Here is a 16,417-nt window from a genome sequence, read left to right on the forward strand (position 1 = left end):
ACAGGATATATGTCCCTATCACACACAGTTTGTAACTAGCACACAGGATATATGTCCCTATCACACACAGTTTGTGACTAACACACAGGATATATGTCCCTTATCACACAGTTTGTTACTAGCACACATGATATATGTCCCTATCACACACAGTTTGTGACTAACACACAGGATATATGTCCCTTATCACACAGTTTGTTACTAGCACACATGATATATGTCCCTATCACACACAGTTTGTAACTAGCACACAGGACATATGTCCCTATTACACACAGTTTGTTACTAGCACGCAGGATATATGTCCCTATCACACACAGTTTGTGACTATCACACAGGATATATGTCCCCTATAACACACAGTTTGTAACTAGCACACAGGATATATGTCCCTATCACACACAGTTTGTAACTAGCACACAGGATATATGTCCCTATCACACACAGTTTGTGACTAGCACACAGGATATATGTCCCTATCACACACAGTTTGTGACTAGCACACAGGATATATGTCCCTATCACACACAGTTTGTGACTAACACACGATATATGTCCCTATCACACACAGTTTGTGACTAACACACAGGATATATGTCCCTATCACACACAGTTTGTGACTATCACACATGATATATGTCCCTATCACACACAGTTTGTGACTAACACACATGATATATGTCCCTATCACACACAGTTTGTGACTATCACACAGGATATATGTCCCTTATCACACAGTTTGTTACTAGCACACAGGATATATGTCCCCTATTACACACAGTTTGTGACTAGCACACAGGATATATGTCCCTATCACACACAGTTTGTGACTATTACACAGGATATATGTCCCTATCACACACAGTTTGTGACTATCACACAGGATATATGTCCCTATCACACACAGTTTGTGACTAACACACATGATATATGTCCCTATCACACACAGTTTGTGACTAACACAAATGATATATGTCCCTATCACACACAGTTTGTGACTATCACACAGGATATATGTCCCTATCACACACAGTTTGTGACTATCACACAGGATATATGTCCCTATCACACACAGTTTGTTACTAGCACACATGATATATGTCCCTATCACACACAGTTTGTGACTAGCACACATGATATATGTCCCTATCACACACAGTTTGTGACTAACACACAGGATATATGTCCCTATCACACACAGTTTGTGACTAACACACAGGATATATGTCCCTATCACACACAGTTTGTTACTAGCACACATGATATATGTCCCTATCACACACAGTTTGTGACTAACACACATGATATATGTCCCTATCACACACAGTTTGTAACTAACACACAGGATATATGTCCCTATCACACACAGTTTGTGACTATCACACATGATATATGTCCCTATCACACACAGTTTGTGACTAACACTCATGATATATGTCCCTATCACACACAGTTTGTGACTAACACACAGGATATATGTTCCTATCACACACAGTTTGTGACTATCACACAGGATATATGTCCCTATCACACACAGTTTGTGACTAACACACATGATATATGTCCCTATCACACACAGTTTGTGACTATCACACATGATATATGTCCCTATCACACACAGTTTGTGACTAACACTCATGATATATGTCCCTATCACACACAGTTTGTGACTAACACTCAGGATATATGTTCCTATCACACACAGTTTGTGACTATCACACAGGATATATGTCCCTATCACACACAGTAACCCGCTTGCTTGCTCTGCTGCAAAGTGTCCCTGGAATTTTTTTTGAAATGTTGGCAACTATGCACACAGGATATATGTCCCTATCACACACAGTTTGTGACTAACACACAGGATATATGTCCCTATCACACACAGTTTGTGACTAACACACAGGATATATGTCCCTATCACACACAGTTTGTGACTAACACACAGGATATATGTCCCTATCACACACAGTTTGTTACTAGCACACAGGATATATGTCCCTATCACACACAGTTTGTTACTAGCACACAGGATATATGTCCCTATCACACACAGTTTGTGACTAACACACATGATATATGTCCCTATCACACACAGTTTGTTACTAGCACACAGGATATATGTCCCTATCACACACAGTTTGTGACTAGCACACAGGATATATGTCCCCTATCACACACAGTTTGTGACTAACACACAGGATATATGTCCCCTATCACACACAGTTTGTGACTAACACACAGGATATATGTTCCTATCACACACAGTTTGTGACTAACACACAGGATATATGTCCCCTATCACACACAGTTTGTGACTAACACACAGGATATATGTCCCTATCACACACAGTTTGTGACTAACACACATGATATATGTCCCTATCACACACAGTTTGTGACTAGCACACATGATATATGTCCCTATCACATACAGTTTGTGACTATCACACAGGATATATGTCCCTATCACACACAGTTTGTGACTATCACACAGGATATATGTCCCTATCACACACAGTTTGTGACTAACACACAGGATATATGTCCCTATCACACACAGTTTGTGACTAACACACAGGATATATGTCCCTATCACACACAGTTTGTGACTAACACACAGGATATATGTTCCTATCACACACAGTTTGTGACTAACACACAGGATATATGTCCCCTATCACACACAGTTTGTGACTAACACACATGATATATGTCCCTATCACACACAGTTTGTGACTATCACACATGATATATGTTCCTATCACACACAGTTTGTGACTAACACACAGGATATATGTTCCTATCACACACAGTTTGTGACTATCACACAGGATATATGTCCCTATCACACACAGTTTGTGACTAACACACAGGATATATGTCCCTATCACACACAGTTTGTGACTAACACACAGGATATATGTCCCTATCACACACAGTTTGTGACTATCACACAGGATATATGTCCCTATCACACACAGTTTGTGACTAGCACACAGGATATATGTCCCTATCACACACAGTTTGTGACTAGCACACAGGATATATGTCCCTATCACACACAGTTTGTGACTATCACACAGGATATATGTCCCTATCACACACAGTTTGTTACTAGCACACATGATATATGTCCCTATCACACACAGTTTGTTACTAGCACACATGATATATGTCCCTATCACACACAGTTTGTGACTAACACACATGATATATGTCCCTATCACACACAGTTTGTTACTAGCACACAGGATATATGTCCCTATCACACACAGTTTGTGACTAGCACGCAGGATATATGTCCCTATCACACACAGTTTGTGACTAGCACACAGAATATATGTCCTCTATTACATACAGTTTGTGACTAGCACACAGGATATATGTCCCTATTACACACAGTTTGTAACTAACACACAGGATATATGTCCCTATCACATAGAGTTTGTTACTAACACACAGGATATATGTCCCTATCACATACAGTTTGTTACTAACACACAGGATATATGTCCCTATCACACACAGTTTGTGACTATCACACAGGATATATGTCCCTATCACACACAGTTTGTTACTAACACACAGGATATATGTCCCTATCACACACAGTTTGTGACTATCACACAGGATATATGACCCTATCACACACAGTTTGTTACTAACACACAGGATATATGTCCCTATCACACACAGTTTGTAACTAGCACACAGGATATATGTCCCTATCACACACAGTTTGTGACTAACACACAGGATATATGTCCCTATCACACACAGTTTGTGACTAACACACAGGATATATGTCCCTATCACACACAGTTTGTGACTAACACACAGGACATATGTCCCTATCACACACAGTTTGTGACTAGCACACATGATATATGTCCCTATCACACACAGTTTGTGACTAACACACAGGATATATGTCCCTATCACACACAGTTTGTGACTATCACACAGGATATATGTCCCTATCACACACAGTTTGTGACTATCACACATGATATATGTCCCTATCACACACAGTTTGTGACTAACACACAGGATATATGTCCCTATCACACACAGTTTGTGACTAACACACATGATATATGTCCCTATCACACACAGTTTGTGACTAACACAAATGATATATGTCCCTATCACACACAGTTTGTTACTAGCACACATGATATATGTCCCTATCACACACAGTTTGTGACTAACACACATGATATATGTCCCTATCACACACAGTTTGTGACTAACACACAGGATATATGTCCCTATCACACACAGTTTGTGACTAACACACATGATATATGTCCCTATCACACACAGTTTGTGACTAACACACAGGATATATGTCCCTATCACACACAGTTTGTGACTAACACACAGGATATATGTCCCTATCACACATGATATATGTCCCTATCACACACAGTTTGTGACTAACAGCACACGGGACACATGTGACTTTTTCTCACTACACGTCATGGGTTTGATGTTCCTCACCCTGTAACAAGTTGATTTTTCTCTTCAGTAATTCGTTCTCATCCTCCATGTCCAAAACAAGCTGCGTCATCAGCCAGCGCCGCCATGTGACACCGACACGCTCTCCATTCTACTGCTAACTGAGCGGTGTGACAGCCATGTTGTAAGATGGCAAAGTACAATTCCGCACACTCCCGAGACCGCAGGAAAACTGCCAGTTTATTAACATATTGTATTCGTCACACATTAGTCCTGAGTTATATAACAAGCAGAGAATGCAGTCACCTAGCTACTTTCTGACAGAGTAAACATAGAATCCATCTTTGTTGTTGGCATGGAAACGACATAAGTATTTGTTTATAAATATATACATACATATAACATATTTTAATTAACTTTTCAACGGGGTTAGATTTATTTTTTATAATGGCAGTACGAGGGTGTTCTTATATTAGTTTGCCATTAACAAATATGGTGGCAGGTTTGTGACAGGTGGGTCATGTGATGCTGTTGCCTAAGTAACACACTAAGCACGATTGTGAAAGTTTTCTGAACTCAGCTGTAGGTAGACAAATGATACCCAAATGTTGAACCACTTGAAAGTGCTACAGCACAGCTGTAAAAGATGACTAGAAAATATCACCTGAACATCTCTATGTAAAAAAAGGAAGATATTTTACATTACATAAAAATTTCCTCAGTAGCAACATCCCATTGTAAACTAGGGATTTATTTGCAGCCAATCAGGATGCTAGTCCCAGGACTTGCAAGGGAGTACTGTGCAACTGGCATGTGTATCTAGGGTTGCCAGGTGTCTGCAACAAAAATACAGGACAGATAAGGGGGGGAGAAGTGTGTGTGTGACTGTGTATATATATATATATATATAAGAAGTAAGTGAGTTGAATCCAGCACCATAGGTTTTAGTAAAATTTCTTTCCCACCTGTGTGCACGTTACCAAGGAGTATCAGCCAAACTCCAGTGTATACAGTCCATGTAAAAAACAAGGTAACAGCACCACAGCACACAATCTTCTTTTAAAGGTGAAAAATCTTTATTTGAGGTTTAGCAACCAGTAAAAAGCGACGTTTCGGACCTACATAGTCCTTAATCATGCATAAGTTACAATCAAACAAACTGACTTTAAAAAGGGTATCTGGACCAATCATGCTTCAATTCTCAGTGTTAATTGGTTTAACCCATACCTATCCAGGTTTGTAAATTTCAACAACACAGTGACCTCTAGTGGTACCAGAATATGTTCCATCATTTAAAACCATTATAAAAACAAATACAAATCATAATCTCTATTCAGACCATATGGATGTAATGTGTTCAGACGTTTAATCCACCATACTTCTTTCTGTTTTAATTTTAGTTCCCTATTACCCCCTCTTCTATGATGGGGGATATGGTCAATCACTTGAAAGCGAAGCTGGCTTACTGTATGACCCATATTTGTAAAATGTGCTGATACTGGAAGTGACATATCTTTTGATTTAATGGATGCTTTATGTTGACTAAACCTATCCCTGGCGGCTTGGGTGGTCTCGCCAATGTAACAAAGACCACATGGGCATTTAAGTAGGTAGATTGCATAGTTGGTTTGGCATGTATATAACCCATTGATTGTATATTGCTTTCTTTTGTCATTTTGTGCTAAGAAAGCAATATACAATCAATGGGTTATATACATGCCAAACCAACTATGCAATCTACCTACTTAAATGCCCATGTGGTCTTTGTTACATTGGCGAGACCACCCAAGCCGCCAGGGATAGGTTTAGTCAACATAAAGCATCCATTAAATCAAAAGATATGTCACTTCCAGTATCAGCACATTTTACAAATATGGGTCATACAGTAAGCCAGCTTCGCTTTCAAGTGATTGACCATATCCCCCATCATAGAAGAGGGGGTAATAGGGAACTAAAATTAAAACAGAAAGAAGTATGGTGGATTAAACGTCTGAACACATTACATCCATATGGTCTGAATAGAGATTATGATTTGTATTTGTTTTTATAATGGTTTTAAATGATGGAACATATTCTGGTACCACTAGAGGTCACTGTGTTGTTGAAATTTACAAACCTGGATAGGTATGGGTTAAACCAATTAACACTGAGAATTGAAGCATGATTGGTCCAGATACCCTTTTTAAAGTCAGTTTGTTTGATTGTAACTTATGCATGATTAAGGACTATGTAGGTCCGAAACGTCGCTTTTTACTGGTTGCTAAACCTCAAATAAAGATTTTTCACCTTTAAAAGAAGATTGTGTGCTGTGGTGCTGTTACCTTGTTTTTTACATGGTATATATATATATATATATATATATATATATACATATATATATATATATATATACACACTTACCATAATTTTTTTAAGTGAAACTGGGACCAGCTGGTACAGTGCCGGTGGGGGTGTGGTCAGGAGCGTGGTCAAGGGGGCATGGCAATTACCGGTCCTTTTAAAGTAGTAGCTTTTATGTGTGTAATGTTTTGTGGATACTCTACCCTTCTTCAGTCTAACAACAAGTGAATCACACAGTTTAAATAGACCATAACACCACCCCCTAATGAAAAAGGAACTATTACGTTGTCATGGCAACCCATACACAACATTAGCAAATAAATCATTCATCTAAATCTCAGATTCTAAATAATGTCAAACATCAAGCATAATGATCAATTTAATAAAATAGTGAAAAGCATATACATCACACAATATAATATCTGCAGTGTAATATGTGTTTTATGTGTCTAATTAAGGAACAGATCCAAATACTGATAAGGCAGAAATACAACATTGAATGAAATAAGTAAAAAAGAAACACATACCTGCTAAAGCTGTTTAAGAGGCTACTCTATACCATAATGCAGGAAGATTATAGCCAAAATGTTATTCTGCATGAAGTAAAGAAAGATCCACGCCAGTCCTGCATGTATGCACTTCCTGTTCATACCCATATGATTCCCCTAAAGGTTGTAGTACTACAAAATTAAAAAAAACCCTATGCTGCTCACTCAGCCTGTATTACTAAATGTAAACTTTGAAGGACAACTATGCTGGAGAGCCACAGTCCAGTCATTTTGAATAATGTGTCTGGGTTTCAGGTGGTCTGAAACCCGGACACATAATTTGAAACCCGGAGGTGGCAACCCTACTGGGACAGAATGAACAACCGGGTTGGACACTGGGACAGCGCCTCCAAACAGGGACAATCCCAGTAAAAGTGGGACTTCTGGTAAGCCTATAATATATATATATATATATATATATATATATATATATATATATATATATATGTGTGTGTGTGTGTGTGTGCATATACACATGAAGTATATATATGTATATATATATATATATATACACACACACTACACATATATATATATATATATATATATATATATATATATATATATATATATATATTCGAATAAATCTTTTATTGAAGCATAAACAGCAGCATCACAATGCGACGTTTCGGCATCACAATCCCTTAATCATGCATACATAGTACTGCACCTGTGTCTTATTTAAAAGCATACAACAGCCAATGAGAAAACATTTCAAAAAACATCCCAAAGTAGGTAACCATTTCATGGCCAAACGCTCTATGCTGATATTAAACATACTGCCACCTATTGGTTGCAATTTATAAATACAATCATTTAATCTAAATTAAAGACAAAGCTAAGTACAAAAAAAGCATATGTACATATCTGTAATTATACTAGCATAAAATCTGTACATGTATATCTTCGAAAGTGTTAACAATATGAACAACAAAGAAACCCTTATTCTTAATGACAATATTTTAGTGGATGTTCCTAGAGGAAAACGGATAGGTCCAATTCTCTATTTAACCCCTTGGGGTGCATGGTATCCAATTTATGGATCCAAAAGGCCTCCCTTTGCTTCAAAATCAATTCTCTATTACATCCACCTCTAGGAACATCCACTTGATCTATAATTTGTCATCTAAGTTGGCTAACTTGATGGCCATACTCCATACAATGACACGCAACTGGGGCTTTTTAATCTTTTTTTCTTATGTTTGATTTGTGCTGATTGAGTCTATTCCTCATACTTTGGGTGGTCTCTCCAATATAAATTTTGGCATATGGGCATTTTATTATATAAACCACAAATGTAGATTCACATGTGTAGTACGATTTTAATTTAAATTTATTCCCACTCCTAGGGTGGACAAATTCTTTGCCCTTTATTACCGAATGGCAACTGCCACATCCCAAACAGGGGTAACAACCAATATTTTTTTCAGTAATGTATCTCTCCCTTTTATTGTATTTGGGTCCCAAATCAGATTTAATCAAAATATCATTAAGATTATGGGCCATAATAGGTTTATTTTGGAGTATCTTTACTTCTTTATTACAATCCTGAATTATATGCCAATGTTTTTTGATAATGTGTGATATTTTCTCATTATACTCACTATACTGGGATACAAATATTAATTTCTATTTTTTTGCCTGTTTGGCCACATTTCTATCCCCTTTATGACATATATTACGTTTTTTTTGTTTATCAGCCCCACTGGGTATCCTCTATCCAGAAACTTCTTCCCCATTTCCTTTAATCTCAATTGTTTTGTTTCTTCCTCACTGACTATTCTGTCTACCATAAATAATTGGCTTCTTGGAAGTGAATCCTTTAGTTTTTTATTATGAAAACTGTCATATCTAAGAAGGGTATTACGATCTGTTTCCTTGCAATGTATGTCAAATTTTAAATTCAGCCCCTTCTTATATACTACAGTGTCAAGGAGAACCATTTTCTCCTCACTGAAAGCTAAAGTAAATTCTAGGCCATCAACCTCATGGTTAATTTCTTCCACAAATTTTAATAGGGAGTCCACGTCGCCCCACCATATGCCAAATACATCATCTATGCATCGCCACCAGGTGGCGCCATATTTCATAAAAAGATGATTACTGTATACAAATCTTTCCTCAAAGCAATTCATGTAAAGATTGGCATATGATGAGGCGACGTTAGACCCCATAGCTGTTCCCTTCTTCTGCATGTACCAGGAATCAATAAACAGGAAATAGTTATAAAATAACACAATTCTCAATAATTCCTCAAAAAAATCAATTTGTTGTAGACTATATTGATCTGATGATGCCAACAGTTGGCAAATTATACCTATACCACTCTCATGCTTGATAGAGGTATATAGGCTCTTAACATCAAGAGTATATAATATACATTTTGTGCTATCTAGTGCCAATGCTGTGAGTTTATTTATAAAATCCCCTGTAACACCCTATCCAAAAATACAGCTATATTAGTAAAAGCTGATTCAACATTGGAAACTATTGGGCGCCCTGGGGGGCTTTGTAGATTCTTGTGAACCTTTGGTACAGTGTAAAAAATGGGCGTTCTGGAATGATCTCTATATAAATATTCACCCATTGTTTTGTCAATTACCCCTGATGTAATAGCTTTATTTATTACTCTTTTAATTTCTCTTTGAATTTTGAAAATAGGATTAGCATCTAATTTCTGATAGGTATTAGTGTCATTTAATTGATTATAAATCTCCTGTACATAATATTCCTAATCAAGGACTATTGTGGCTCCCACCCTTATCGGCTATCTTTATAATGTCATTTTTTTCTTTAATGGTTTTCATGGCTCTCAATTCATCCTTAGATAAATTAAAAATTTTCCATTTCCTGTTGTTAGTGTCTGACACCGTAGTTTGTAACATATTAATATCTGACATGACCAATTTTGTAAATGTGTCCAAACTACTGTTCTGTACATTTGGGGTGAAAGTACTTTTCTTATGCAAATTATACATTTTTGGAGCGATAGATTTATGACTGCAAGATTTATTAACACATTTATCCTTTACATTAAAATTTTGTTCACCATCTTTGTTAAAAAACAATCTTAACTTTATACTCCTAAAGAATCTATAGAGGTCTTTTTGTAACTCAAAAAGTCCAGATCTTTATAAGGACAAAAGGACAATCCTTTCTATAATAGTCCATACTCACTATTCTCCAGAGTGCTATTAGATATATTGATTACTGTTTGCGGGGTTTCCGATTCCCTTGGCCCCTTGTCTTCATCCGTTTGGATTGATCTCTACCGATGTTTCCTTCCGGCTCTGTGATGCCTTCGTCGCTACTGGATAAAAAAGGCGATGACGACCCAGAGGATAGTTCCGATGCAGTACCGCCTCCTTCCTTACATTTCTGTTGCTGATTGGCCAAACGACCCTGATGTCTTTGTGATGCTGTGGGGAATCCTCTCTGTGAATCAAAGTAACTCGATCTCCACTTATATACTCTGCCTTTCATATAGTCATCTTCATCCCGTACAAACTTTAATCTTTTTCGTTCTTGAATCTCCTTTTTCAGATCTGTGATCTTTCCGTCTACCTTCTTGAGGAAATTTTCCAGAGCTTCAGTGGTCAGTAGCTTAATCAGTTCGTTTCTACAGGTTTCGATATCCTGTTCCTGTTTTTCCACATTTTTTTACAGGTATTCCACTGTAAGTGTGATCAGATCATAACTACATTTATTTAGAATAGCTAAAAAATTTCCCACAGTATTCCTCATTGTCACGTAACAGTGTGGGGCGGGTACTCATCCTTAACCCTCTAGGTATTCTTTTATCCCGATGGTACTCGGAAAGGGTTGTAATATGCAAATCCCATGCAGTATTCTTACACTTTAAATTTTCATACTTTATTTCATAGTCATGAGTAGAAATGGTTTTTAGGAAGTCCCTGGATCCCCTAGTGAGTGTAGTAATGCGAGCTGCTTCCATTTCTGTGTACATAAATACTTTTATGCCATCTGTTTTTTGTTGCTTTTCCATATCAAAAGAAATATACTTGTATTACCTAATTGCAACGTGTCTCAGGTCTCTCTACGGACTATTATATACTATATATATATATATAGCGCTGCGGATTCTGTTGGCGCTCTACAAATAACCAATAATAAATAATAAATAAATATATATATATGCACACAAAACTATGAAAAACCGTGCTATCCTGTATAATATTAAATATGTAGATATAAATTATATATATAATTGTACAAAAATTGGTAATATTATTACAATGTCCACAAGTCCACAGGATATAATATATCCGAAAGAAGGCTGCAGGACTGATAGGGTTAATGAAGACTCCCTGGCAATCTTCACCAAAAACAGATATGTACAAAAGACTAGGGGCCCCATCCGATATGCAGCGTCGCCCGCAAAAGCCGGTAACGCCGGTTTTTGCACGGGTTTGGTATCCTATATACAGCTCCGCATATAAATGCAGCACGTATATTTCACCCGTCGGACGTAGTTTTTTACCCCATAGACTAACATAAAACCCGTGCAATTTGGTATCCAATATCCAGCGCAAGGCCTTACGTGGCGAAAATGGAGAAAACTTACACCATTTTCACCTCGCCATAAAATGCAACCATAGCAGGCCTTGCGCTGAGTATGGGAGCACCGTAACTCCCTAAAATGCCTGCAAAAAAAAAACTAACACCTAATGCATGCGCAATGTCTAGCTACCTGTCAACCGCAATCCCCCACCGCAATACCGAATAAAGTGTATTAACCCCTAAACCACTGCTCCCGGAGCCCACCGCCACCTACATTATATGTATTAACCCCTAAACCACCGCTCCCGGACTCCGCCGCACCTAAATAAAGTGTTTAACACCTAAACCGCCGCTCTCGGACCCCGCCGCCACCTACATTAAATATATTAACCCCTAATTTGACCCCCCTACACCGCTGCCACCTACATTAAATATATTAACCTCTAATCTGACCCCCTACACCACCGCCACCTACATTAAATGTATTAACCCCTAAACCTAAGTCTAATCCTAACACCCCCTAACTTATTTATTATTTAAATAAATATAAATAATATTAATATTATTAACTCAATTATTCCTATTTAAAACTAAATACTTACCTATAAAATAAAACCTAAGATAGCTACAATATAATTAATAATTACATTGTAGCTATTTTAGGGTTTATATTTATTTTACAGGTAACTTTGTATTTATTTTAACTAGGTACAATAGCTATTAAATAGTTAATAACTATTTAATAGCTACCTAGTTAAAATAATTAGAAAATTACCTGTAAAATAAATCCTAACCTAAGCTACAAATACACCTAACACTACACTATCAATAAATTAATTAAATAAATTAACTACAATTAGTGATGTCCTGAACTGTTCGCCCGCAAACGGTTCCCAGCGAACATAGCTTGTTCGCGTTCGCGGCTGCGGGCGAACACATGGCGATGTTCGATCCGCCCCCTATGTGTCATCATTGAGGAAACTTTGACCCTGTATGTCACAGCCGTCTGACACATTAGAGCCAATCAACATCAGACACTCCCTCACAGACCCTCCCAGCTACTCGGAATCCGCCATTTTAGACTCATAACGACCTTGCTTTCTTAATGAGAGGACGTGTTGTGTTTTTGCTACTGACATTAATAGGAAATACATAGCTAGGCTAGTGTATTTAGTGTCCACTACAGTCCAGAAGGACTCCACTCATCTCTGCTGCAAGGACAGCATCCCAAAAAGCCCTTTTTAGGGCTATATTTCGTGCCGTTTTTTTTTTTTCGTATTTTTTGTTTAAGGCTCACAGCATATGCTGTGATTACTGCCACCACTGATATCTCCCTAACAACATTAGTTTAAATTTAAATAACCAAAAATTTTAATTATTTTGCTAGTGTAATTTTTTTTCATTTTCTATCAGGCCTGTGTCACACAGCATATACTCTGGTTCATTGCTCTGTGCCATCCACCAGTGTTAATATCCGTTTATAACATTATTTTAAATTTAAAAAAAAAAATTAAATAATTTTGCTAGTGTAATCTAATTACATTTTCTATCAGGCCTGTGTCTGTCAGGCTCACATAGCATTAATATACCTCATTTTTTTCAGTCTTTTGGTTAATTGGTCTGTGCCAGGCAGCCACCACTCATATCTTCTTCACCTTAATTTAACTATAAAAAAAAAGTTTACATTTTTTTGATAGTGTAATCTAATATAATTTTCTATCAGGCCTGTGTGTTTTGCTGACATACAGAACCTACTGTGTTTATTTGCTGCCCTCCCTAGTCTATAAGCCACGACTCATATGTGTTTAACCTTTTTTTAATTTCCCCCCCAAAAAAATAATTAAAATCATTTTTCTAGTTTAATCTAATAGTATTTTCTATCAGGCGTGTGTGTTTATCTGACTTACAGATCCTACTGTTTCTAATAGCTGCCCTTCCAAGGCAATCAGCCACGACTCATATGTATGTGCTTAACCTTTTTCTTTAAATTTTCAAAAAAAAGTATTTAAATCATTATGCTAGTGTAATCTATTTTTATTTTCTATCAGGCCTGTGTCTAACTGTCTATCTGACTTACACAGCATTCTGTTGTTAATTGCTGCCCTACTTAGCAGCCAGCCAGTGCGACCACTCATATGTGCATTGCACTTCTTAACATTACTTTAATATTAAAATCTAAAATTTTAAAATATTTTGCTAGTGTAATCTAACTTAATTTTCTATCAGGCCTGTGTTTTTGTCACTTACACAGCATACTGTGTTAAATTGCTGCCCTACCTACCATCCACGACTCATATCTGCCAGCCTGTGTGCCAGGCCCAACTAGCCAATTAGTGGCACCAATCATAATTCTTGTAACAGTATCAAAAAAATTAAAATTCATAATTGTTTGGAGTGCAAATATTCAGTCTACTAGTGCCATTGAATTGCAGTTTCCTCCTGCCTGCCAGCCTGTGTGGCAGTCACAAACTAGCTAATTAGTGCCACCAATTCTAGTTGTTGTAAAAGTATTGTTAATCTTTAAAATTCAAAATTGATCGCTTGTGATTCATCAGTTTGCTCGTGCCATTGAATTGCACTTTCCTCCTGCCTGCCAGCATGTTTTCCAGGTCCAACTAGCCAATTAGTGGCACCAATCATAATTCTTGTAACAGTATATAAAAAATTAAAAATCTCCTAGTGGCATTGAATTGCATTTTCCTCCTGCCTGCCAGCCTGTGTGCCAGGCCGACTTTCAAAATATTTACACCAATCATATTTGTTGTCATAGTATTCTTAATAATTACAAATTAAATTTTTTGGTAATTGTTGTTCTGAATCCTCAGTTTGCTTGTGCCATTGAATTGCACTTTCCTCCTGCCTTGCAGCCTGTGTGCCAGGCCCACCTAGCCAATTATTGCCAGCAATCATATTTCTTTTAACAGTATTTCAAAAATTGTCAATCATCACTGTTTTGACTGTCAGTATTCAGTCTCCTAGTGTCCTTGAATTGCATTTACCTCCTGCCTGCCAGCCTGTGTGCCAGGCCGTCTTGACAACTATTTACACCAATCATAATTCTTGTCACAGTATTGTTACTAATTAAAATTAAAAAATTTTGGATTGTTGTTCTTAATCCTCCTATTGTTCGTGCCACTGAATTGCACTTTTCTCCTGCCTGCCAGCCTGTGTGCCAGGCCAACTTTCAAAATATTTACACCAATCATATTTGTTGTCACAGTATTCTTAATAATTAAAAATTCAAATTGTTGGTAATTGTTGTTCTGAATCCTCAGTTTGCTCGTGCCATTGAATTGCACTTTCCTCCTGCCTGCCAGCCTGTTTTCCAGGCCCAACTAGGCAATTAGTGGCACCGATCACAATTCTTGTAACAGTATATAAAACAGTAAAAATCATAATTTTTTGGACTGCAAATATTCAGTCTCCTAGTGCCATTGAATTGCATTTTCCTCCTGCCTGCCAGCCTGTGTGCCAGGCCGACTTTCAAAATATTTACACCAATCATATTTGTTGTCACAGTATTCTTAAGAATTAATATTTTTGGTAATTGTTTATCTGAATCCTCAGTTTGCTCGTGCCATTGAATTGCACTTTCCTCCTGCCTTGCAGCCTGTGTGCAAGGCCCACCTAGCCAATTATTCCCAGCAATCATATTTCTTTTAACAGTATTGCAAAAATTGTCAATCATCACTGTTTTGACTGTCAGTACTCAGTCTCCTAGTGTCCTTGAATTGCATTTACCTCCTGCCTGCCAGCCTGTGTGCCAGGCCGTCTTGACAACTATTTACACCAATCATAATTGTTGTCACAGTATTGTTACTAATTAAACATAATTTTTTTTTATTGTTCTTAAATTAATCCTCAGTTTGCTCGTGCCATTGAATTGCACTTTTCTCCTGCCTGCCAGCCTGTGTGCCAGGCCGACTTTCAAAATATTTACACCAATCATATTTGTTGTCACAGTATTCTTAATTATTAAAAATTAAAATTTTTGGTAATTGTTGTTCTGAATCCTCAGTTTGCTTGTGCCATTGAATTGCACTTTCCTCCTGCCTTGCAGCCTGTGTGCCAGGCCCACCTAGCCAATTATTGCCAGCAATCATATTTCTTTTAACAGTATTGCAAAAATTGTCAATCATCACTGTTTTGACTGTCAGTATTCAGTCTCCTAGTGTCCTTGAATTGCATTTACCTCCTGCCTGCCAGCCTGTGTGCCAGGCCAACTTTCAAAATATTTACACCAATCATATTTGTTGTCACAGTATTCTTAATAATTAAAAATTCAAATTTTTGGTAATTGTTGTTCTGAATCCTCAGTTTGCTCGTGCCATTGAATTGCACTTTCCTCCTGCCTGCCAGCCTGTTTTCCAGGCCCAACTAGCCAATTAGTGGCACCAATCAAAATTCTTGTAACAGTATATAAAAAATTAAAAATCATAATTTTTTGGACTGCAAATATTCAGTCTCCTAGTGCCATTGAATTGCATTTTCCTCCTGCCTGCCAGCCTGTGTGCCAGGCCGACTTTCAAAATATTTACACCAATCTA

General features: G+C 37.3%; 1 protein-coding gene across 1 annotated transcript in view; it reads right to left on the reverse strand.

The window, feature by feature from the left end:
* ZC3H3 (zinc finger CCCH-type containing 3) overlaps nt 1–4,756 on the reverse strand; it is a 909,551-nt gene extending 904,795 nt beyond the window's left edge. The window contains exon 1 of the mRNA XM_053715425.1: nt 4,504–4,756. Coding sequence (XP_053571400.1) covers nt 4,504–4,573 — 70 coding nt within the window. The 5' untranslated portion in view covers nt 4,574–4,756. The remainder of the gene's footprint in view (nt 1–4,503) is intronic.
* Between the last annotated feature and the right edge of the window lie 11,661 nt (nt 4,757–16,417).

The sequence above is a fragment of the Bombina bombina genome, chromosome 5 (genome assembly GCF_027579735.1).
Source record: "Bombina bombina isolate aBomBom1 chromosome 5, aBomBom1.pri, whole genome shotgun sequence".
Taxonomy (NCBI): Eukaryota; Metazoa; Chordata; class Amphibia; order Anura; family Bombinatoridae; genus Bombina; species Bombina bombina.